The sequence below is a fragment of the Homalodisca vitripennis genome, chromosome X (assembly GCF_021130785.1).
Source record: "Homalodisca vitripennis isolate AUS2020 chromosome X, UT_GWSS_2.1, whole genome shotgun sequence".
NCBI classification, from domain to species: Eukaryota; Metazoa; Arthropoda; class Insecta; order Hemiptera; family Cicadellidae; genus Homalodisca; species Homalodisca vitripennis.
The window spans coordinates 137,231,358-137,258,373 of record NC_060215.1 but is presented as its reverse complement, the minus strand read 5'-3'; the positions used below and the strand labels follow the sequence as shown (position 1 = coordinate 137,258,373).

At 32.4% G+C, this 27,016-nt stretch overlaps 1 protein-coding gene across 8 annotated transcripts in view; it reads left to right on the top strand.

Moving 5' to 3' along the window:
- Positions 1-27,016, top strand: part of LOC124369891 (plasma membrane calcium-transporting ATPase 2) — a 348,847-nt gene that overhangs the window by 223,740 nt on the left and 98,091 nt on the right. For 7 of the 8 annotated variants that reach the window (XM_046828043.1, XM_046828035.1, XM_046828038.1 and 4 more), the window contains 2 exons: positions 21,505-21,677; positions 24,695-24,886. In XM_046828043.1, coding sequence (XP_046683999.1) covers positions 21,521-21,677; positions 24,695-24,886 — 349 coding nt within the window. In that variant the 5' untranslated portion in view covers positions 21,505-21,520. Of the gene's footprint in view, positions 1-12,645; positions 12,927-21,504; positions 21,678-24,694; positions 24,887-27,016 lie in introns of those variants that run through there. The other variant, XM_046828039.1, reaches the window with a different exon arrangement.

Genomic DNA, 27,016 nt, shown 5'->3' with positions numbered 1-27,016 from the left:
CTTCACTTATTACAATACCACGTACATCGTGCAGTATAATACTTATACTTCGTTTAGTACTATACCACGTAAGTTGTTTAGTAAGATTCTACGTACATCGTGTAGTACGATAACAAAGTGCTTCGCTTAACACAATACCACGTACATCGTGCAGTATAATACTTATACTTCGTTTAGTACTATACCACGTAAGTTGTTTAGTAAGATTCTACGTACTTCGTGTAGTATCATACCAAAGTGCTTCGCTAAACACAATACAACGTACCTCGTGTAGTATGACACAAAAATGAATAGTGAGAGTTTTAATCGTAAATTTATGTCATCAAGGGGATGGCAGAGAGTTCGTTTAGTGGTTCCAATAATAGTCTATTGAGTTATTCAACAGCGACGTTATACAATGTATTTAACTTTGGCTGAATCGCCTATTGAGTTGGTTTTTAACCATTTTTACAACTTGTGAGTACCACAGGGGTGACAAGAACAATAATGCTATTCTGGATTTTGTCTTCTTTTAATGTGTTAGTAAGGAATGTCTGTTTTAACCAAATTAGTTCTTGCTAGTTTTATATTCTATGCTATGAAGACATTTACAGTTTATGCCTTTACAGAAACAATCGATTTTCCAAGTGAACAAGATTTACGGTTCAGGCGTGACTTCTGAATGTATACAATCATGTGACGTTCATGGTGCCACAACAGATATGTGTGTTCAAGTTGGAAAACGATAACAGTTCTGCACCATTTCAAAATGGAAGTCATGAGATAAGCGTGGAATGTGTTTTGCTGGTCGTAACTTTGCAAAAGCTGACCGATTGACGTGTAACTTGATTTGTAAGCTCTGTGGGGCTAAAACCAACAGAATTCGTCAATGCTTGTTTTTTTTTAATTGTAGGAAATAAAATGTTGGTAGCTGTTAGGTTAAAGGTTAAAGTTTATTCAGCCATAACTACATTAAGTGGTGCACCAGTTTCCGGTTGAGATATTTTTTAGTTTTTAAACAAAATTCTGGCCACAGCTCTTTACAATACATTTTCAGAAGAGAACAAATTTAATCTTTTATTGATTGAAGAGTCGGAATTTTTATATTTTACGTATCTTCAATGTTTAAACATGAGCTATATGTACCTGTTTTTGCTAATGTATTTCCATTTTTTTTTAGTTTTACTTTTCATAATCAAAATAAATATAACAAATTATTTATATCTTTATCGATTCCAAGCTTTGTGAGACCAAAAATGTCACAAAATCTTGAATATAAGCATAGGTTTAATTGTTTATAGTAAAGGAGAACGTGAGAGTTACATGAATATAATTTATTGATGAAATGTCTATAACCCTAAAAAATGTATTTTTTATTTAATCGTGTTTATATTGCTGTATATCAATGCCTCGCCAACTGTACCAGACCTCGGTCCGATTTGGACAATGCCGTAAACAAGTTATAGACGCGGTCTTATGCAACGTGTGTCTGCGCAGGCGGTCTCTAGGTACAGTAGAGGCCGTTAAAATGCTTGTTTACTTCTTTCTTGGTGTTGGCAGTACACCAACCCACTTTAGCTCTTTGTTGGCTCATTCCGTGGGTCAGCATGGCGCGCAGCGGCACGGGCATCGGAGGCGCAGCGGCATGGACAATGGAGGCACAGCGGCATGAACAATGGCGGCGAAGCGGCTGAGTCCAGTTTAGGATCTTGTAAAGCGTAGAAACTGAGTTTGTACTGTAATGAATACTCCAGAAACACAGATATTCGATGTTCCACGTGTTCATCTTTAGACCTTACGAGTGAACAGATTATTACTAATAAAGTAGTTGCCAAATCTCTATCCCTAGAATAATAACACTCACTATCCACATCAGCTAATGGAATACTATCAGTATCTATACAAGTGTAGCACCCGTATCAACGAACTTACTACTGCCGTTATCAAAATTGATGACTTGGACTTCATGCTTCTCGAATCAAATTCAACACACAAGTGCGTGCAGTATACTTACACCCTAAACCCGCTTAGATACTGGCCATGGTTTTTGATCCTTAATTCGTTTTCGACCTACTTTTAAACCAAGAGGAGTTCTGTAGTTCGTGAGATCGCTGATTTTACCATATATGGAATGAAGATCGATCCTCAGCATCCCACAGTGATATTTTTAAGGCCACCGAAAGGAAAGCAGTTGGTGGACTGAAGAAAGAAGGATGGGAACGAGTGCTACGAACTCTGAAAGTTAAATACTTACGGAATTAGAAACGCCATTTATTTTTTTTAATCCGAACTCATCAACATTTTGATTTTAAAAGATCTTTTAACGCGCTAATTGTGAAGCCATTTTCGTCTCTTGGTCTCTTACATACACGATGTTCATCCACCAGCCTTTGGACTACTTCCTTTATTACCTCCTATTTCTGAGCTTCTCGCCTCGGGCTCTTGTCCTCGAATTTGATTAATCACGACTCACTGCTCTCTCTTCCCTTGACGCTGCTTGTTGGCGTAACACACCTCTCTCCTCATCAGATATAACCTTTAACTGCGAAATTGGTTCTGAACAGGCTATTTTAGGGTGTGTTGATATGGAAACTGTACGCAATGTTTACGTTTAATTTGGAATCTGTGACCACTGTTACCATGGCGACGAGCACAGTGTATGGGGTCATGGAACAGGTGTGGTTAACCGGGATATGATGAGCAGTCTTTCTCAGACCGAGATTGTGGCCAGACGAAGAGAGGCATCTTCAGTGGTTCAGATCGCGAATATAGGCTTAGGGATATACCTGGTTTCCTTTCACCTAGCGGTAGGGAATTTTGAATGAAGGTATTACACTACTAAAACCAGCAGCACATTTTTCCAAGTGAATGTTATAGTGAATACCATATAACAACCCCCATTCTCGTTACCCTTATACATCACTGAATTTTCAATCATTCACAGATACTCCAAAAAGTGCATACCCATTGCTCTTGTCTTTTTCAAAAGTTTATTATGTAATATTTGAAATAGCTGTACCTGACATTCTTGACCAAAAACGTAAAAAAGTAAAAGTTTAGTAAAAGGCGTTAGAATACACTGCAACTGTCATTTAACCAGAACAATCGGCACCATGTATAATTCGGATAGACAGATAAAAACGAAGGTCACAAAAGAAGTAAAAGTATATTTTATGTCGCTTTCCACTTATTACTGCTGATAAGAGACAGTTTCTTTCAAACGTCTTTCAAACGTTCACGACCATTATTTCCGATGATGCTCGAAATGCACCATTAGCCGCGCAAAATCAGATTGGATTGTACCTAATCCCTTAATGATTGCTCGATCAGTAATAGTATAATTTAAGGATCATGCACATTAATAAATTAGCTGCAAAAATACAAAAGTTTAATCTTCAAAAATATATTGTATTTCTAGCCGATCCGACTAGTATTTCAGGCTGTAACTGTGTAAAAAATACCTAATTTTCCCAACAATTTGTAAATCATAAGATGTATGTGTTCTCATTGACTGAAGTATCTTCCTATAATTCCCAATTAATGATTCGTCAACTAATATCGATTAATTTTTCCCTTCCCCACACTATTTCCAAACTATTTAGTTGAACTTGTGCCTATTACGTATCTGTACCATCATATAACCTTTCCGTTAAAAATTATTAATATTCCTTCGATTAAGTATCGTACAAGGAATCACAGTGCAAGATGGGTTTATTTTATAATGGTTTATCGTATCTCTTGACTCAAATGTTGGAGGGTCTCAATGCACAAAGGAAATCGTTCAACATTGTTAACAGTATTATCGGAAACAAATGCAATGTGGAAAAGGATGATAGTATGAGAGTAAATGTCAATGGACACTGAACAAAAATTTCCTCCCTTTAAATTCATCCCTATCTTCTTTAGGCATTCATTAACATCAAATAAGGCAGAGGTAGCCTCAGCCCGATACCTTCCTGATGTGTAATGTAATGTGATGTGTATCTTCACTCACTACATATACTGGATTCACTGAGTGTTGAGAGTGACGCGCCGCCCACCGCTGCCGTGACGTAGTGGCAGGCCAGTTCTATCCAGTTTACAGCAGCGCCAACTCAATTGCTTATACTGCTAATAGTATTTTTCCCAACTCGCTAAATGAAACAGACGCACCGGAAATCACACAATCCACGTTGACTTTCCTTGGCTTCTCTTCCCAATTGGTCACAACCCCGGAGTTCCGCCACGCTGTGGGTAGAGTATCACTCTAAAAACTCGCAAATCCATTGTAAGTGTAAGCCAAGTTCAGCTTTTCGAAAGCAAAGTGACAGGAAGTGGCTCATACTCTTGGGTTTATTTTCCTGAAGGTACGATTTCTTTACGACAGTTTTGATTCAACATTTGTTGACTGGAAATCCACAGCGAGACCAAAATATTTCGAGAATTTAATTGTCTAAGCAATTTTTTCACGTGGTATAAACTGGAAAACTTGGATTATAGATGAAGCAATGTTCTGATGCAGAGCTTTGAACCTGTACTCGAACGTTTAAAGTTGCATATTAGGCTATAACCCCATAGAATAAGTATGTCGGATATAGATATAAAAAACCAAAAATCAGAGTGTGACTCACTTTCTTGGCTCAAGTCTAGTAGGTTCGTCTCGTGGAACCAAGATTGCGTGTAGCATAACCTAAATGCTTGGGTCTCATCATCAGCGACTCTTGCATAACGTCTCTGGAGTTCGTTTGCGAATTTGTATCATGCCTGATAATATTTCACCTCATATCTATTTACAAAGTGAATAAATACACTTAAGTGAATATATTCTTTAGGCTACAACTTTGCAACGCCAAAAACTATAACTACTTTTTACCTGTATCATAACTTTTCATAACCCATAAGACTTAAAATGTTATTGCGTACTTACAAAAATAGGATAGACCTTGGATATTTTTAAACTCCCATATAAACCCTCTTACAAACTACGTGATTCGAGCCTCCTTTCTTCCATGGAATTTAAATTTGTAAACTGTTCTGATAAATATATAAACTAAGGGGTGGCATGAGGCTGTGTGAGCCAATAATCGCATCCGGTAACGAACCAGCATTGGGCTATGTGTTGATATCTTGCCCAGGCTGCCAGGCCAGGTTCGATCAGTGCTAATTTTCCCTCCTCTCCTCTCCCCAACTCGTAAACAAACACAACCAAATTGGACTTCTCGCCTGCCTTCCTCGTTGAACATTATTTTACGTGCTTTAATACATTGCCCCAATTTACACTATAGTGTATTGCATATTTTAACGGCCCGTTTTTGCTATACCTGTTTTAATGGGCGTTGTATCAAACTGTGTAATAGAAAACCAAATAATGAGAAATAACGCGTTGAAGTGTGTTTCAGTTAGCTACTAAAAAACTCTAGAAGCGATAGTACGTCCTGAATTCGTAGGGGAAAATAGTAAACCAAATACTACCCCTTTAAAAATATAACATTTTAGAAGCTGACTAGATATTGTTTGTACATTGACATAGTATCTTTTCTGCAATAAACTATTTTACTAGACTGGTAGATTGATGGACGATGTAAAAACTCTTTCGTCTAAGCTTTTTAGTACAATAAAATGCAATCTTGTTCGTCACTACCATTCATCAAGAATTTCTAAAAAAAGGCATCCATGAAAGTATAGTTCATATATATTTCACCCGCTTGAAAATGTGGGAAATTGAAGGAATAATGCCGAACTTCCTAATTTCAAAACTTGAGAGCCGTAATAAGGGGCCAGAAAATCGCCTCTAAATTCTTATAAGAATATTTTTCACATTACAGAATCTCAAGATAAAGAAATTTAGAAGAGGGGCAAAGACTCGAAACCTGGCATGTACGTAGCTTTACGCAGTAATTAAAATGGAAAATCGTCAACAACAAGCCTGGTTTTTGTGAGCTTTTACGGGGGTACAGAAAATGTTCTCATGTTAATATTATTGGACTGACTTGGAACCCAAAATTATTAAACACTTTCAAATGGAATGCAATCTTGAAATTTTGAACATTTTAGCGTATGGGGGGATCTAAGTACGTGAAATTCCCCATTAGAAATACATTAATAAAATTTAAAACCTTCATAAAAACTGGAAAAGTTACTGGATAAATACATATAATTTGACATAGGCATTACTCCAAACATGTATGCTAAAATTTAAAATAACCTCAAAATTATTACATTTACATTTTGTAACCCCTCAATAAATCAACATGTTGGCGATAAAAAGCCGGAGTGTAAGCTTGGGTTTGAAGCGCTATTGTAGACAAGCGTGAGGCTTTAGCACAAATCTGACGAAAATGATCAATCAGAAATTTTATGATCTACAATTAAGATCAAATGACATTTTGCTACTACTTTAACTGTTAAACTACAAATTAATCCCAAAGACAAAATTTGTATAATTTCGTTTTCTCTTTGCGGGATCGTGCGCAAACTGAAAGGCATTGTAACTATTAAGAAATTTTTATATTTAGAATTAGACTGTAAGTTGAGTACCTATTTCAGTCGTACGTTATACATACATTTTTATGACACGTGTAATATCGTGTTTTGCTAACTCAGCACCGCACATGGACCTGGACAGTTTTTATCCAACACTATCCAGTTTTATAGTTGGATACTGTTTCCCGTTTAGATTTTTTAAGGTGGAGACCGATCGATCCTTTGATCGCGTTATTGTCTGTTCGTCCTAATAGGCCACTGGCCTGTACGATGATCTTATCAAACATTATTCTGGGGAGTGAGTTACTACAATGCAAGGTCGATATTACTGATAACAATTGCTTTGATGGAAGACTGGATTTGATCCTGAGCTATCTGTAACTAATATCCTAAAGCCGACGTGTCTCCTTAGTTCATCTTTTTACTACTACACTTAAATCGGTTCACAACTAAGCCCATGTCACCTCCAACGCTCGACTAGGAACATGAGGGGAGCTTGATTTAGCAAAAACTTTACTATATGAATAAACGTTCTCATCTTCACTGTACAATGTTAAAATACTTTTCTATATGTTCTCGGTTGAAATTTCTAAAACAGACTGATTAGCAGCAAAAATTACAAACGGGCATCCAACGGTTTAGTTTCCATTGTGTTTACATGTCTTAAGGGTCAAAAATAAACATATTGAAAGGTATGAAAACTTTAAATATTTTCCCAGTATATTCTAGTACGATACTGAATTGATATTTTCTTCCTGAATGCCCCATTAAATTTCAATTCAACTTATTAAATAAATAAAAATATATACGATATGTGATTCAGTATCAGATAGAAAGTGTTTTTAGGAATTTCGAAGTAACTTTTTGCTTTTGGAAAAATGCCTCATATGTCACCCTTACGGTGAAAAATACAAAGTGTATATCAAAATATTTTCAAAGTGATATATTTCAAAAAGTACTTTTGTGTAATATTGAATTTAATATGAATTATCTAAATCTAAACTATTTCATATGAGACCAAAAACCCCAAAAAATGCAGAAAATGTACAACTTTTAAATATATATTGATCCATTTTAGTCAAGTAGATTGTGTAATTGAAGATATTCTCTTCCTGAATCAGAATATATCTACTGTTAGATTCTGTAACAAAGGAGAATTGTGTGGAGTCAAGATCTAAAATTAAATATTAAGGTTATAATTTAGGAAACATTGAAAGATCTGTAACATCCTCAGATTAAAAGTATTACGTTATTGGACACGAATGTATCCCAAGCCAAATACTTATATGTTCTACTCGTGGAAATATGTTTTTGAAATCATTATATATTTACATGTAGAAACTACTAATCCAGCGTCACTGGTACTAAAGTTACATATTTCTCGCAGTGAAATATCAAGAAAGAAACGGGTACAGAGAGCAGAACTATGCCCATAAAAGAGGAACACAGTATTGTATTGGTTGGACCAGCCATAAATTTATACATCTTATATATACGAGCCAAGGCAAGTGCTGGCGTCTTCTATTATAATGTCTTTCTATTGGAGATTGCAAAAAAATCGGTGTAGTATTCCAGAGCCGAACAAAATGCTCCTTTCTTGTAATAATGAGCAAAAGGTCAGTATTCAAATTAAAAAGGTCACTGTTTTGTATCTCCCTCCTTGTTTTAATTTCGAATAAGACGTCCCTATCATATTTTGATCCTAAGAATGGCATATTTGTATACAATCCAAAATGTACGTGTGGGCGTTAGGATATGCTTTAAAGGGATATAATTTGACACTTTCATAACACTTTCTCAAGTATATGTTATATTACGAGTAGTTACATAAATGTTTTATAATATGGTCATAAACATGTAATATCAATAAAAATACACATTTCATTGTTGCAAACCCAAATGACTTTCTGTTAGTGATTTATTACAGTCAAATTATATATAGTATAAAATATCATTGTAATGCTTTATGTAAAATAACCCCCTTAATCAATAGCAACACAATGATTTTAATACACCATCATTTAAAGTCTTAATACTCCGAACGAGTGACAGACACAAGAGTGAGCATGGATACCGTTTTGAGTAAGAAAAATAAACAAATAAATTTCAAACTCACGGCAAGCATAAAATACTAAAAGGACAATACGACATAGCTCAAATAAATGATTTTTATACGACACAATCTGATAATAAATAGCTGGGTAAATCCATTTATATGCTTATATTTTATACAAGGACATTACGGTTGTCAAAACATATGTTATTTTCATCCTATCTAAGTAAGTGTCATATCAACAAAAGCTGTTCCTTTCCATGGGCGCTTTTATACTACTTATAATAGACCTCGCATTTGTCACGTTTGCCTTGATATATAGTTTTAGTGGTCTTTGACATTAAGTACTTCAATGGCCCTCACCGTTTAGAAATCTGTTATAGATTACATTCATGTTGTTATTCATGTTTCAAGGATGGTACGAGTGCAAAGGATACAAGATGTTGTATCGTTCACCACATTTGAACTCTAAAACGAATCATGTTATGTAATTGAGGGTGCCTCTCTTCCTTACTCAGTTATCCGTGTTTTCCTTGAAACTTTATTAGCTTGAAACGCATTTAGAAACTTTATGGTTTTCTATGAATACTGTTGGTGTTACAGTTATTCATTTTCAAGTTTCGGAATAAGGTAGATTTATAACGTAAAGAAACATACCTTATAATGTAATAAGCTTTTTAGGGTTTAGATCTGGTAAACCGCACATCGAAAGAAGCATTGCTGTACTTTATATTTATATCTGTACAATGTATATAATGTATTTGATGTCTCCCACTTTGAAATCACAAAACAACAATAGCCACAGCCTAGTGGTATGGTATGACAATTCATGGATATCAATAAGTAGGCCGTGATAAGACGTGTATACGCTACGTTCCCCGATGACTAAATTCAAACTACGTCAACATTGCCTGTAGAAACATACGTGAAGGTACGTACAGAGCAGCTTGCCTTAAACTAAAATGTCTATAAAAAGTACATGATTAAAGACGACGCGGATTTCAACTACCTTCATAAATGGAAATTATTTAATGTGTTAGCTCAACAACTTTTTAAAGTCCTTAAATTAAATGTGTTCTATAAGAAGCCTCTCTAACCTATATATCCTAATATAATACAGATGAATTTACTTTTCTTATACACCTATCATAAGTAGTTGTATTCTTCTAGGAAAGAACAAATAAAATATCAAAAGGATATGCCAATTGAGTATATTAGGGTGTTTCCAATTATTTTTAATACGAGTACGAAAACTAATTTATCTTAGGTTATACTGAAGTTGACCTTCCTGAGTTCCATGGCACCTCCTGATTCTTATTATTGGGCAAACAAAAAGAGTGAGTGATATCCTAATATTGATATCAATTGGAGGTACCTAAATATTGATATACACCAAAATGAGGAATTAGTTCTAGATTAAAAACTATTAAATATGCATTTTTTATGATAGTTTGCTTGTTGAATTCTTATTAATTTCTAGATAGAAAAAACTTATCTGCTTTGTTGAATAGAATTGGAGTGTTGCATAACAAGTGTCTTTAAATACGGTTTCAAGCAATTTTAAAATACATCAATGAGTCAAACTAAGTCCTGTTGTTTTCTTAATGATATCCATTCGTCAATCTAGAATGATAACATCAGTATGTACGAAACTGACACGACTATTTTTATCTGGGGTTAATTTGAAGTCTTTCAAGGTTCAAGACTAATTATCAAAAGACAAAATTACAACCACGTTGAATTTGAAGGAATCCTCAACAGTAATGGTGGATGACATTATGCAGGAGATACTGATCCGGTTAAATTCTAAGTACTCGTAATACATCTAGATAAGGGATTTATTTAAACCCTAATTGAAATGTAGGGTGCAAAATTTCCATCAAGAATGATTGTCCTTCAAAATTTATCGAAACTTCGTTCCATACTTGTCCTACAGAATTACTCTGTAGGTCATTTGTACCACATCTATACCTTGGAAACAGCTTTCAATCTGCAGAAAAAGGGTTTCGAACGAATCATCAATCAGAAGAAATTGAACTATAACGAATTGTATCGAAGTGCCTTCAGCGAGCTCAGCTGGTTAACTCTACCCAGTTTATATACCTAAGAAACTGCATTTTATTATCGATTTGAGTGTACACTGCCACAGGACAATGATATACACAACTACGAGACAGGAGTAGGAGAAAGTGGTAGCATTCAAACTCCTTCTTTCTCAGGGTGGAATCCAAGCTCAATAAAGCTTTCTGAAACATTAAAACTTGAAAAACAATCCAAAATTGTTCCAAGCCCAAGTAAAATGTTGACTGATGCTTCCCACTTCTACTCAGTTGGCAGTTTTACGGAACAAGCTTTGAAGTAACAATCATGGCATCGTTGTACTGTTGGAAGTTGATCCCACAAGTGTATTTTATTAATACCCTACCTGCGTGCAAATGTATGGAAAGCCGAGTTGATTAGATTGTTAATCTAAATATCATTAAACATTAGAACTATGATATTGTGCAATTTAAGATTATTGTTAACTCCAGAAATCACGATTCTCTTTTTGCAATACATGATATTGCATTATTTGAACTTCTTCATTGAATTCAGTTTTGAAGACTTCAAGGTTTACGATGCATAATAAAATAATGTAAGGGAAATATTTATGTCATTTAGTTAGTCTCTGTTTTAGCTCTACAAAATGGATATTGTTTAACAGCAATGATTAATATCACTCAATTGTGTGTGAGTGTTTAATCATATAGCTAATCTGTAGGCTTATTAATGATTCACTATGGGTATGTTTAGTGTACAGTAGTTTATAATAAAGTATACATTTAAAAGCACTAGTAATACAAGCAGGCATTGTACTGTTATAAAGGACTAGCGTTCACGAAACTTATAAATCACAATAAACGTACAGCAATAAAATGAATTTGTTACAAAACGAAAATAATAATTATAAATATACACACTGTTCAAAGTGGTAATTTTAGAACAACAATAAATTCCATCTCGAGCTGATTGTTTACATTTTGTCCCATGACGTATGCATTGCTGGGAAACCATTTTAATTTCATAACGTTAATCAAAAATAACGGGTCCGTTTTTAAGAAGAGGACGGTGTTCATAAGTTCTGTCAGCCTTACAGCAAAATTGGAAATCTGTCGGCTCGGTTGGATGGTATACTAGCTTCAAAGTGGCATTTGGGAAACACAGTTTTGTCCATTGTTACAATACATGGTTTCTAATTTTAAGAGTTTAATTAAGAGTTGATTATAAAAAAAGAAAACTTAATAAAAATCATTATTTACATCGTTAACTGTTAGTGTTTTATTCAATTTTGAAGTTATTTCATTAAATTCAGTGTTTTTAATGTTTTAATGTAAATTTTGGGTACTCAATACGTCATCCAACCTTTATATTTTGTTTGCCAAAAATTGGCAACACAAAAAATGATAGTAATAGATTTTTACTTATTACTATCATAAAAATCTTATTTGTAATATGTTATTTTTAGCATATTACAAATAAGATTTTCTAAAAAGATTAATTCTGTATACACTATTGTATTGAAAGTATTGTGTATATAACCATAGCTACAACAGTTTAAAAAACTACCTATATACATATTGTATATTTTAATTTTCACCGAAGTAATGTACACATTTTAAAATCTGCAATCCATACAAATGTATAGTTCAATTGATCTCATAAACATCTTAAGTCTTTTTTAATAACGTTATATTTTATACAATGATGAAAATATTGGAGAGTATAGTTTAAAATAAAATGTGAATTAAAATTCATTTTTGTTTTCAAATAATTTATTTTCATTATAAAGATCATTTATATTTGGATTAGTAATTAAATGTTACGTGTAAAATAGCAGATTGTTTGATTAAATAAAAAAATCTTAACACTAAACAATGAAAACAATGCTAACTATTTTCTTTTGCCATATATTCCAACTCATTAAATAAATATTTATGAATTCTATCATTCAGACGCCATAGTTGGGCACTCAATAGTCAGATCATCTCTCTGTTTTCTAGTTGGTGTTTGCTGTAGTGGAGGAGCTCGTAGTTCATACTCTTTAAACGCCTTTGCGTTGTCTGTCAGTACATTCCGCTTGTACGCCCCGCTATTCGCTTTCAGCTGTTCAGTTGTTTACAAAACCATTCATGTCATACACTTTGGTCAGCTTGTAGTGACCTCGTTTAATCTATCCTTATGTGGCTGTCGGTCTTTCATAGAGAAACACCTAAGTAACAAGATATCTTATCTTACACGTGAAATTAATCCTCACATCTGTACACATTTTATTATTTATTCCATTTTATATTAGTTATCAATGGAATCCATACATTGATTTAACGATGCTGCATTATGTTTGAATTTGTTGGATCTACAAATTTGAACTTAAGGATTATATTCAACCACTAAGGTATTTTGGAAATTAAATTAAAACCTACTAACCATATTAAACATAGTAAGTTCAGGCTTTTATTGGTTGCAATCAGACTTAAATAAATCATCTAACCATACATTTTAGGAAACTGATCAAAATTGATACTAAGTTTAGTTTTTTATATTAGGCTAGTGTCATCACAATATAATGTAAGTTATTCAGTAGGCTTTGTTTCGTCACTTAATTAATCCTATCCAATAAAAATTATAAGGTAGGCCTAGGCCTATGAGCAACTGGTTATAGTAATTTTATTCATTGTTCAAACATGAATAATTCTAATCTGAATGGTGTCACTTGCCTAAACAGTTAAAAAAGTAGTAAACTGTTAAGATTTGTAAATCTTAATTTTTAAGAAGATGATGTTTTTAAATAATCTGGACTAGGACTGTGGAAGAAAAAAAAGAATTAACTGCCAAATGTGCAATGTATACAAAATATGAAGGTATATAGTCATTAAACGTTATAGACAGTTTTTCAAGAATTCTGTATAACCTAGGTAGAATGTATTTTATATATGTATAGCCTATTTTGTTTTGATTAGTCTTGTATTAGCCATTTAATGATAGAAAGTTAATGAAAGCTGTAAATGTCAAGCGTCTATACAAAATAGTACAAAGCTACCTTTAGTTTTATATGTGAAAACACATATTAGCACCACCCATACTAAATAATAAAATAAAAGTTTCATAAATATTTGAAATCAAACTTTTTTAAAGTTTATTTGAGTTAGCTATGCTTTGAGATTTTACACAATAACCCCAGTAAAGTTCAGTTGGCACTTTAGTGGAAAACCGTAGGGTAGCCTAGATGTAATAGTTGGTTTATCTTCTAAACCAGAACCGCTCGTGAGTTAGGGTTTATACAAAATTATATTTTTTCAGATTATGATCAGTGTATATACACATCAGTTGTAGGGTGACAAGATGTCCTGTTTTTTATTTGTTTTTTTTTTTTCAAGAGTTTAGGATTTTTGCCTCTGTTTTACAAACATCATGTAGACACACTTTTGTTCCTAGTCTTAAATGTAACTTTCCTAATACTAAATTTGTTAATCTCAAAGCTTAAATTTTATGAAGTAAATATACATTTTATTTGGTTTTAATGAAAGTCTGTAAGGATCTTCCGCTACTATTCTCTTATTCAGTGCTCATGTTTTTGGCTTTTTATAGTAGGCTAAGTTACCACAATACAGTTAAATTGCAAAAATTTATTTTTAATTCCTAGTTTTATTTTATTATTCAGTCTTAGTTTGTAATATTTTCCTGTAATAATCCTCCTACACAACAATATCTATCAAATTCAAAAAAATCATAATGGTTATAAGCAGCTGGAAGAGTTGTTGCAAAATTAGGTTATCTCACTTCAGAGACGCTTTAATACAATTTTAAATTGTAGTTATTTTTTCCATTAGGCCTACTTTATATTAAAATAATACATTTTTGTTTGTTAAAATGTTACAAAATGCAGATCAATTATGTTCACTTGTGTAACAAACGATCATGTGAAATATCACCGATAGTACGTCATGAGCTGTAAATGTTTAGTTGATTATCTTCACAAACTGGAGTTAACCTATTTTATATCCTTCTTGTATATAAAAATTAAAACAAGTTTTTCAAATTGAAAGACTTTATTGAGATACCTTTTAGAGTCAAGAGAATTTTACGCTACAGATAAAGTTACTGGCAACTCACTTGTTACATAAATGAAGGCTTTGAGACATTAATGAGGTATCTGATTTGGTAACTGATTACTGTACTGGTTTGATCGTTTGAATTTACATTTTAAATGTTATATTTATACATTTATAATATTGTAGTTATAATACAGTTAGTATAGTCAGTTGTCAGTTGTTTAAATGTTATATTTATACATTTATAATATTGTAGTTATAATACAGTTAGTATAGTCAGTTGTCAGTTGTTTAAATGTTATATTTATACATTTATAATATTGTAGTTATAATACAGTTAGTATAGTCAGTTGTCAGTTGTTTAAATGTTATATTTATACATTTATAATATTGTAGTTATAATACAGTTAGTATAGTCAGTTGTCAGTTGTTTAAATGTTATATTTATACATTTATAATATTGTAGTTATAATACAGTTAGTATAGTCAGTTGTCAGTTGTTTAAATGTTATATTTATACATTTATAATATTGTAGTTATAATACAGTTAGTATAGTCAGTTGTCAGTTGTTTAAATGTTATATTTATACATTTATAATATTGTAGTTATAATACAGTTAGTATAGTCAGTTGTCAGTTGTTTAAATGTTATATTTATACATTTATAATATTGTAGTTATAATACAGTTAGTATAGTCAGTTGTCAGTTGTTTAAATGTTATATTTATACATTTATAATATTGTAGTTATAATACAGTTAGTATAGTCAGTTGTCAGTTGTTTAAATGTTATATTTATACATTTATAATATTGTAGTTATAATACAGTTAGTATAGTCAGTTGTCAGTTTTGTAAAGTGAATAAATAAATATATTTTCAGAAAGGGAACAATTTAAATAAAATTTGTTGTAGACAAGTTCATAATGAAGCATACACTAATTCATTTGTTAAAATGGTGACCACAAAATCGTAAAGTATTAAATTGTAGGCTATGAGGCCTTTTAGAAGAAACCAAAACAAAATATTTAAATTAGTTTATTAAAAGCTTAGTGTATAGCTTCTTCAGTGATTATTGGATATCAAAACCTATTTATCCTGTTCGGTTTGCTGATTCTTGTAAGTATACAATGACTTTTTAAATGGTAAATTTGAATGTTAAAAATTTACTATACGTAAGGCCTTAAGTAAACAATACAAAGAACTTGAACTAGGGAATAATTATCTAAACATTCTTGTTGGGTCATAGAAATGGCATGACAACATAGTGATTTTCCTCACCATCTCAATTTTTTATAAAATGTGTTTAAAGCTAATTCTCATCCTCAACTTTAGGAGCAGAATGTGCTGTTGTAGGCTAATTATTCCTAGTTGAGAATGTCAAATTTATTTTATGTTTTAAGTACTTCTATGGTATAATTGAAATAGTGTTGCAATCACACAGACACCCAAAATCTTGAACATAGAATGCATGGAATGTCAAACATTTAAAAATCTCCATGCATTCTCTATTCTTGACTTGAGAGCATCTTCCTGAACTGTTGGTTGCAGAACAGCAGAAACATTCAGATATGTACAGCTACCTCAGGGTCATTCAACTTCTATTAGAACAGCCATTCTTGCTTTATTTGGATGGAGAGAAAACTGACCAACAACATTGCTTTTATATCATTCCTGCCATAAACAAAAAACACATTTTTTGCAAAGACATTTTGAATTGGAGTGGTAACCAACAATTTCAATTTTTACCCAGAATTAGAATTGCTTTTTTTGGACAGGTTCTTGTGACTGAAAAAGTGCATTTAATAAGTGATAGAGTAGAGAACAATTGATTTCTAGAATATGCTAGAAAATTACATTACATGGGGTCAGATATATCCTTGAAAATTAAACATTGGTGTTTTCAAACAACACAATACAGGGGTTTTTACATGGTTTTACCTTATGCTATCTTAAGGGGAGGCGGTACCCCTATCTTTGTAATGTTAACATAGGTACCATTATCTCAGAAACTAAATGGACCAATCAACCTAAATTTTTTTATATACAACATATATAGGTATTTAAAGCAACTACTGAGTTTTTTTGGTGCTTGTATCTTAAAAAATAAATTTTTTATGATTTTTTTTTTTTTCAAACCCATATTGAAATATCAAACTTGGAATTTAGAATATTTTTTTTAGGTACCTAATTATAATAGGAGGCATCTCAAAAAAACTCAGTAGGTGCCAAAATACCTATATAAATGTGTGTAAAAGTTTCAAGTTGATTGTCCAAGTATTTTTTGAGAAACGTTGTACCTTTGTGTGCAAAAACTGTAAAAAAGTTAAAATTTGCGGGAAATCGCAAAAAACGAATATAATGACCTATTTAGCTATGTTATATAATATTTTTACCTATATATGATATGTAATTGGTTTTTATAATTAAATGTGATCTTTATATTAATAGAATAGGCTATATATGCTTTTAATATTTAGAATTATCTATATTGGAAAATTTGTATATCAAAAAAGTAACGCGATGCGGGTTAGGCCTATAGTCATAACGGAGTGAAAGATAATACAAAAAAAAAAAAAATTAATTAGGCTATATTATTTCAAACATTTTTGAGTTTAGAATACATTTATAAGAGAAAATAACAGAGAAAATTATGAAATAGAACTTATACCCAGCCACAAATAGAGTAAACAATAACAAAATTATAGAAAAAAACATGCAATTTATTTACCGTAGCATTAGTGCATTCCTGGATCATATGCAGGCTCCTCTTCAAAATCCTCCTCAATCCTTCTTTTTAAATTCCTGGTTTGTCTCCTTGCTTGTCTTTGAAAGTCACTTATCGCACAATTTGCTCGTCGCACTCGCTCGTAGTAGTCAAAACTTTTTCATTGCGTCAATTGTCCTCTTGCAAGGTTCAATGCCTACTGCTCTAAGCATTTTGCATTTTGCTATGTTGCCATCATTAAAAGTAGAAATTGCATCATAAGCACCAAACTCAAGTGTGTTCAATGTCACAAAATCTTTTTTTGGCACTCTAGACCAGATGACATTATTGATGCTTTCATTGACATTCTGCGTTCTTACCGTGTTAAACATTTTCGAAGAAGGTCAGGATTTGCTAAAGCCTGAAAAGATTGGTTTCAAGGCTAACATTATAGCTGAAGGAATGCTGTTCTTATGAGAATATGGCTCTTTAGTGTGCTTTGCCTTGTTGTATTTACACCATGTATTTTCTCCTGACGGGCAAAGGCCATGCTGAGGATTGTCGTCCGTCGAAAGTTTATGAAAATATATGGCCCAAACCGCTGCCTTCATGTTCTGTAGGTTATCAGTATTTTTCCTAATAGCATTTCCATAATAGGTTTGCAATTTGATCAATTATGCCCATCTGTTAGTCTATTCCTTTCCACCTAGTTTGCCGCCATCAGAAAGTGTTACGCCTTTTGAGTCTCTTTTTAGTTTCCTTAGCCTAGACCCCATTCTCTTTTGAATATGGCCTATACACTCCAGTTTTCTGTATTTCCACTTCACCATAAGGTTTACTGTCTGCAATAGTTTTGAAACTATTTGTATCTCCATCACCTAAATACTCTAAGTACCTAACATTATACTTATTTACTGATCGGTTGAAAAATAGCTAAGGCTCCAGCTGACTCCATACCTCCGCTCGAGCCTTGATAATTTGCCGAACAAATAGCCTCATGTTGTTGTTTGTCCAAAACAATTACAAAATTTAGATAACACTTCTATGTCCATAACTTTTCCTGTGTCAACACTTGTACAAGTAACAATTCCGTTTAGAGAGCTAAAGCCACGCCGTTGCCAAAGTGCCCATCAATACCTACTTTTAAGTCGCGTTCGTTCTTACCTAAGGTTTTATTTTCCTCAACAGCCTCATCCACAGCAGTTTTCATGGATTCATCCATTACCTGTTTAGCCTTGTCTTTTAAAAATTTATTATATCGAAACGGTTTTGTTGGAGGTTGCGGAAGATTCATTACGCCACATAACATTTTGCCTGCAGCCATACCTTTCCCGATAGACCTCAGTCCATACACTAGTCTAATATTTACATCAAATAGAGTCTTTTTTTCTAAATTAAATATTCCTAGAACTATTAAATTTATGTACATATTTACAATGGCAACAATAAATCTCCATCTCAAAAGCCAGGCCAAAATGTTGAGCAGCACGCACTTGTAAACCACTTTTCTTGCAATTTTTACAAAGTGATGAACTAAAAAGTTGATCTGATAAAATTTGCATGTTAATAATTTCATTTGTCATAGTTTTATTTCATCACAATTAAACATCTCATACTTATCTATGTTTTATTTTCCTTTGAAGAGCTTGACTGAGATTGTGTTGACATTTCAGGCCTAGGGGTAGACTCATCTTTTGAACATCTCATTAGGGTTAGGACATGGCTGGTTTTCTTTTTTTCCTACCACCAACTCCTTTACGGGGTTTAGCATAACTACTTTTAACACGAGGCATATTTATACATAAACAATCTTGTTAGCAATATTAAATATAAATTACTAACTAACACTCACTATATCACTTCACAAAGCACCAAAACACTAAGCAAAACAATAAACAAACAGTATAAAGTCAGAAGCAGAACTCAAAGCTGATGAAATAGAAGTTAGTTCAGGCCTGCCAACACAACAAAAGCAAATTATAGCACACAAAAATAAAAGGTCATATGTATAATAGTACATGTGTGAATAAACGCAAGCGCTGTCACAAATTTCTTCCTGAAACATGATGTAAAGCATATTTTAAAACTTTTTTTCTGTAGGTTTACAATTTTCAAATACACATGTAATTTATATATATCATTGTGTGCAGAAAAAGCCGCTTAACATTTTAAAAAAATAAAAAAAAAATGTGAAAAAAATATTTTTCTGGGGTACCGCCTCCCCTTAAATAGATTTGATAGTTTAATAATTAAAAGTGGCAATTGTCAACAATTTAATATTTTTACAATATCCATGTAATTCTGATTTTCCAAGCCAACTATACAAAATTACTTATGATGACTGTTCTGTGAATTGGCTGCATGTTTTAAGTGTAATGTTTACATTTTTTAAATAAATTTTTGTAACTAACCAAGCCTAGGTTACAATGCCGTTGTTTCTTTACATCCAAAAAAATAGGAAACACCCTTGTTTTTGTTCCAGACAAACCTATGACAATAAGTTTAGTTTTCAAATAGTAATAAATCAATTGTTAAGAAAATAAAATATTACAGAACACTGCGTGATGCTTTGGGCTCATGATTTCCCATCTTTCATTTTTTAGAAATAGTTGTGAAAGTGTGACAATGTTGACAGCTCTAACCGGTTTTGTACAGCCCAAGCTGACATTAAACCACAACATCAATTAGTCCTGAAATATGAAGGATCTAAATATGTAGTTCAAAACATAGTTACATTGAACACAGAAACACGCTAGGATAGGTACTTTGATTTGTCCTCACTTAAATTGAACTGAGAAGTATACTTGAATAGTTCAAATTAGTAGTTTGATCTGTACTTACTTCATTTGGATAGAAAAACTTACTAGAAAGGATTCAAATAGAATAATCCAATCTTATAAGTTAATTTAAACATGAGTTTAAAACAGTTTTAATTACACAAAGTGTTTATTAATGTATCAAAAACATGTTCCAGCAAATCATGCAATACATATCAAGTAGTTTAACATATCAGCATCTAACAATGTATTAGTACTGACTTAAAGTTGTAAATAGCTGTAATTTGTGAGAAATTACAAAAAATATCATCCAAAGTTTTAGTCATCCTCGGTTTTATTATATGGATTAGGTATGCTAACGCTTAATTTAATGTTTATTTCATGGGTGTGTTTAGCTTTTGTTAATTATTTGCAGCAAGATGTATATGACAAAAGGATGTGTATACAAATTGTTATCTCCAAGAGCAGTAAATACAATGTATTGATTACAATTAAAATTATAGCGTGATAGTTTTGTCTAACAGCATGAAACAAGACTATTCATTTTTATGCTTCATTCAATTTCTATGCCTCAGCTGATTAGTATCACTGTTGCTGAAAACCATTGAGTTTTGTGTGTCGGAATATTGTTATTAATGATATAGCATCTTCATTCATTTTCAACTTTTCTTGTGGAAGTGTGGGTTTAGACACTTAATTAAAACAATTGTAGTGGTCAAAGTCCAGAAGCCAGAATTTACTTTGTGTAAGCGTACACAACCTTCCTTTTTATTAAATCGATAAAGAAGAATTGATCATCAGCCGCACTAGTTTTTTTGGGGGGATGGGACTGATATGGCAGGGTACTGAAGGGGTTCAGCATATAAAACAATAGTTTTTTTAAGTTGACACATTTAAAAACAACTGTCAGGCCCATACGTAAAAGTCAAATGGGCATCAGCCAACCATTTATGGACTATTTGGCTGAAAATTTTGACTTTTATTCTCTATTCTTGTTGGTCTCTAATTGTGTCAAGCCTAAAAATATTAACATATGAAAAACTTTACAATTTGGTTTTTTAATCTTTTTATGATCTCCCTTTTTGACTTTCTCTTAAATTAGCGTGTCTGAAAATCGTTTAGTATTAATTTTATGAAAAACCAGTGCTTATACAAAATTTGTTTTTTGCGTGCTTATACTGCAAAATATAGAGTAAAAAATTATACGGTGGAACGTTTTGTAGTTACTTCATAATCTATGGATATAGGTAATGTTTCATTGATTAGTTGGTTAGCCGTAACAACTCATTTTTAGTCATTTTATGAGTTGAATATTTTTTGTTATAGGTAATTTTTTAATACTTAGAATATTAACAATATTTTTATCATATGCAATACTCTAACTGTCTTTAAGGATTGAAGAAAAATGGTGATATTCATGTAATGTGTAAATTGTTGCAGGAGTGCGCATAGGACCATGTCGACGATAGACGGGCGGCCGGCACAATATGGCGTCTCTCTCAAACAGTTGCGAGAGCTCATGGAGCATCGTGGCAGGGAGGGCATTGCCAAACTTTCAGAATTCGGTGGTGTTCAAGAATTATGTAAAAAATTATACACATCGCCTAGTGAAGGTGAGTGCTTTGAGACCAGTCAGTCTAAATTACTATTAGTACATACATTCAGTGGACAGGTGTTGTTTCAACCCCTTAAAAGATTCACCTTCTAACAGTATCTCAGTGCCAACAGCGTAGTCTAGTGGGTATTGTGGTCATGGTAAGATAACAAAGTAAATAAATTTTGAGCCTGGCTGCTCTAAAGGTGAGAGGCTTCTGAGCAAACCTGTCCTCACAGGTAGAACACCTGCTCGGCCATAGTTGGTAGTTTGGAAGTCATCTTAAAGTCTTGGGTTCCTGTGTTTAGAGGGGTTTTTGTCATAACTTTGTGTGATAAAATAAGACACATTTTAACTTTTATTCCATCAAGAATCTTTCCTTAAAGATTTAAGATTTAGTAAACAGTGTCCAATGCTTAGAAAATTTGGTCTGAATGAAGAACAGTCTAGTCTACAGAAACAAAGTAGATACGTTGTGGTATAGACATCAGACATCCAGTATCATACAACTTGTTTATTTATAATATATTTTAATTTTTCTTTTTAGTGTACATGCTTTGAAAATTAGAATATTATATTTGTAAAATTAGCATTTTGACAAATTACATTTTAAAGTATTTTTTATAACTTGCCTCTAATTTTTGTGGCTCTGAGACTTAATTACTTGCTGAATATTGTTCTTGAGGTTTTCAGTGGTTGCTGTTTTCTTGGCAAAAGAATGGTACCCATTGTTCAAGATATCCCAACAAAATCCGGAACTGTTAAAATCTTGTCAAAGTGACTGTTAGTTGAAAATGTGCTCGTTTTGGTGAATGGTCATTATATTTCACTGAAAACAATGTGTTGGATCGTTATGAACATATTATAACAACATTCATGAATTACCGCTTGGTATCAATCCAATTACTCTTTCACACATTGAAAAATATGTTCTGAGGTAATATAAACAATTTTAACAGCTCTGCTGTGTGAGAAATTTCAGAGTAACATGTGATGATCAGATTTGTTCAGCTGACATTCAAGTTGAGAAATCAGACTTTTCAGTCCCAGATTTCAAAGAACGAGTCCCAATCAGCAAGCCAGTGACCACTGAAGAGTTTCAGAATAAAAATCAGTACACAATATCGGGAAATGTGTGTTGTGTATTACACCTAGAAACTCTTACGAAGTTAGGAATCGTGAAGAGTTTCAGAATAATTTGTTAGAAAAATTTTTGCATTATTCTCAATCTCCTAATAAATAAGTAGGAAATTTGTTTGTTACACCAAGAAACGTTTTGGTTAGTTATGGAAACTGCTTTAAAAGGAAATCCCTTTTGAGGCTGCATATGGTAGTTGTTAAAAAGTTTTACTGTCTAGCATTCATATGCGCAAGACATTTACCCCAAGTTTTTGAAAAAAGAGAAAACCTTTGTAAAAACGTTGTTGTTTTTAAACCCATTTGACTTTTTTCACCTCTGTGTATCATTGATACATTTATAGTTGGTTGGTAAGAGTTAATCTGAAAATCTCAGATCTTTCCATTCATTATTTTTGGAAGCAAAACAAAACATCACTAAACTCTGGTTAGATCATAAATATTAATTTTAATATACATACTTCCAATGATCCATATTTAAAGTTCCACATTCAGTTCACACCGTTTAAATAAGTTTTCTAATGGGTACTACATATTTTGAGAAACTTAAGTTTTTTTATTTATGGGCAGTCAGTATTCATATTCTATCACATTTTAGAAACTCAAAGTGATATAGTATTTCCAATCGTCTACCTATGTTTGTTATGAATTACACTGTGACAGATCTCTGGTCAATCATGTTTTAAGTATGTAAGTTTTCCTAGCTCGTAGGTTATTCCTCATTATATCACATTTTGGAAACCAAAAGAAATGTTTTTTAATTATATTTGCTGCATTATAACTACTCAATACCTACATGTTTTATGTTCTCTAAAAAATATTTGTAAGTTACGGGTTAGCAGTCAGTACACTGCTTGTTGGGAACCATGAAATTTCAGTGTTTTTAATGGGTCACACTAGTTAGAAAACGTCAGAGATGATTTTTGAACAATTGTTTCAGCTTAACAAAGTTTATATACTCTTAATACATTGGAACATACATTAGATGTGGCCATCTCGAAATTTTTAGCATTCCAAAATGTCATAAGCCTATTTTGCAAAAAATCTGTAATTTAAGGCTTTCGTTTACTGTGAAGTTTGTCCGGTTTTTTGCATTCCTCAAAATCGGTTAATTTATAGTCTGAGACTGTTTCCTGTCTACTGATGATAAAACTCTATTTTATTTTCCACAGTCGGTTTTAGTTTTGTTTTAATAAATAAAAAGAAACAGTCCAGTGAAAAGATAAACTTAAAAGCCATTTCCAATCTGTACATAATCACAAAAATGGGTTGTGTGGGCCAAATAAATATTCTCACATGTAGTACAATGAGCGGTGCAAGTGGAAGCACTTGCCCCAGCGGGAGTGGTACGGACGAGGGAGGAGTGGAAGAAAGACTCGATTTCCAGTTGATACTGCAGTGCGTGCAAATTTGACGTTTCTACCGCGCATCGTGAAAACTCAGTTGTGTAACAGTGATAAAATATTTACTGTTTTAAATTGGCATCATGATATTGGCAATGAATAAAAAATGTCCGTGTAGAGTTACTTTTTCATATTGTACATCAAGGTTATAATTGTTTTTAAAGATTGATACTTCAATACAAGAATAAATGAAAAGGTATTAAAATTGTACTTTCAATACAAGCAACATATTTTATTTGCTTCGCCCCAAATTTAAAAAATCTCAAAATTTTCCTATTAAAGTGTGGTTTAATTGACGCCTAGCTTGTGAAGGTCGTGCGCATGAAGTGCAGGTTTGTTTTTGTTGAAGCGCCAAGTCAAGACGATGTTTTTACAAATTTATATACTGTTATTTTACATTTACACTCGTTTAGGTGCATGAAAAATGTTTACATTTCTCTTTTCATGTCAGATGTATCACTTTGTAACATTTTCACCTAATTTCTTCTGTTTTCAGGTCTTAGCGGTTCGGTAGCAGACTGTGAACATAGGAGAGAAACTTTTGGTTCAAATACAATTCCACCTAAGCCCCCTAAAACGTTCCTCCAGCTAGTATGGGAAGCTCTGCAAGATGTCACTCTCATCATCCTTGAAATAGCTGCACTTGTTTCCTTAGGTCTATCAATCTATAAACCCCCTGAAGATGAAGGTAATTTTCTCTACTTTTAACTTCCTATAGTTTTTATATTTTAATGTTCAGCAATCAGAAAATGCTTTCTGTAATGGTTAACATGCTATAAGAGGAAATAAATGCAGAGATATTTATTTTGTGTATTTATTTTCTTTCTCAATAAATGCAAAGTCTATTTAGTAAATGTTGAATATATTGTACAGAGGTGCAGAATATATTTAAAGATAAGGTAACAGCTGGTTTTCAAATACTTTTGCAGGAAATTCACTGGAAAATACAAGCCACCATTAGTTTGTCAATAGCTATTAAAAACAGTCTCCCCGTTACGTCAAAAAAAAAAAACCCACCAGTAGAACAAATTAATTTAGCGTTGTTTTCTCATCAATTCGAACTTCCTATGATGTGCAAAATATAAATCCCAATTTAAGTTTGAGTGTGTCAGATTCTAACTACCTTCTGTTACATAAAAATTATAAATTAGTTATGAGTTTATACCTTCTATTTTTGGAAACATATTTTGTAACATAACACTTGCTTTAAAATCTATCATGAAAAATTAACTTTACAAAGTTAATAACTTGTACGAAATATTATAAAATATATAAATATATTACAAAACTTTATTAATTAAATTAAATTTTGACTTACAACACGTGCTTGTTGCTGGTTAGTTACAATTCCAGTAAGAATCCCAATTGAATACTAAATGAACCCTTTGTGCTGATATGGACCTATAGCTGTATCCTCTTCAGCTAATATTTAATCCCAATCTCACACCGTGACTACAGCTTAAGTATAACACCTGTTGGTCCTCTCCACTTTTATCGTGACAGGCTCAGCAAATTTACGGAAAAGGACCAGAGGACTGTTAACTATGTCCTGCTCAGCAGATATATGATCTCAACATTGCAAAATCTACGTAGCATCTGTTAGTCCTATTCAATTTCTGCTGAACAGGCTTAGTAAACCCCTACATTTTTTCCTTTGCATCTGGAAGGACCAGAATATGGACTTCCAGCTGGATCCTGTTAGACTCATATTTAATCGCTACATAACCATCTGTTGGGCCATTTTCTCCTTATCAAGTTTGGTGTGTTGGACCATTTTGTTTTCACTAAGAATAAAGTGGTTTATTTATTTTTCAGTATTAACATTTTTAAACTCTCTCCCGCACTTGAACCAAACCTATAAATATAAAAATGTATACAATAGTGTTTAGTTTGAAAGTAATGATTTCTTTAAATGTATCATCTATAATTTAAATTAATTAATATATATTTGTACAGCATAAATGTTATATTGTAAAATTAAATTTAAAAGATTTAATAATAACGTAAATTTAAATAAAAAATTTCAGCTCATGCTAAGAAATTCTTCTGATTACTACATTATAAAGAAAAGAATTTATCATTCATGGCCAGTGAACAACATTACGTTTTATACACTTAAATGATATTTTTCCGGTACATTTTTTATAAAATTATCTAACCAGTTAAGTAGTGTCTTATTAATGATATATTCTGCATACCTCCTAGTACAAAGTCTGCAATATATTTTGTTACATTAAAAGTCACTGAATGCTAGCTTTACTTATTTATTGTTCATGAATTTAGTGTTTCTTTTGATTTTATTATTGAGACAGTTAAAGCTAGCTCGGACTCAAAACAGTGTACTGTTTCCTAAACAGCTCATCATGTAGTAAATAGTACAAACAGTTAAACATCAGCAATTTTACATTTTGACATGTTTTTTCTTTGTTCTATTGTCAAAGCTGTAGAATTTAAATGGGATACTTATAATTCTAATTATAGTATAATTTATCTAGTGTAATATGTACTGTATGAACAAGAAATAGTGTGATCAAGGAAAAACATAGCTATGTAAATTCTGTTTTACATTGTTTCTTTTGCATATGGACACTTGAATCTCAAAAGTGTGACTGTTTGAAGAACAACTTGATCTTCCTGTGGACCTTTTTTGTGAATACAAAACCACTATAACATCCTAAGGAACTAGTTGTCATCAAAAGAGTGTTCAAATTTGAAAAACAGCCAAGTACTTTCAACATGTTCCACGAGGACTTGAAACATGCAATGTGGTAAAATGGAACCTAAAACGTGTTGTATGCCATTCCTGATTATTTTATAA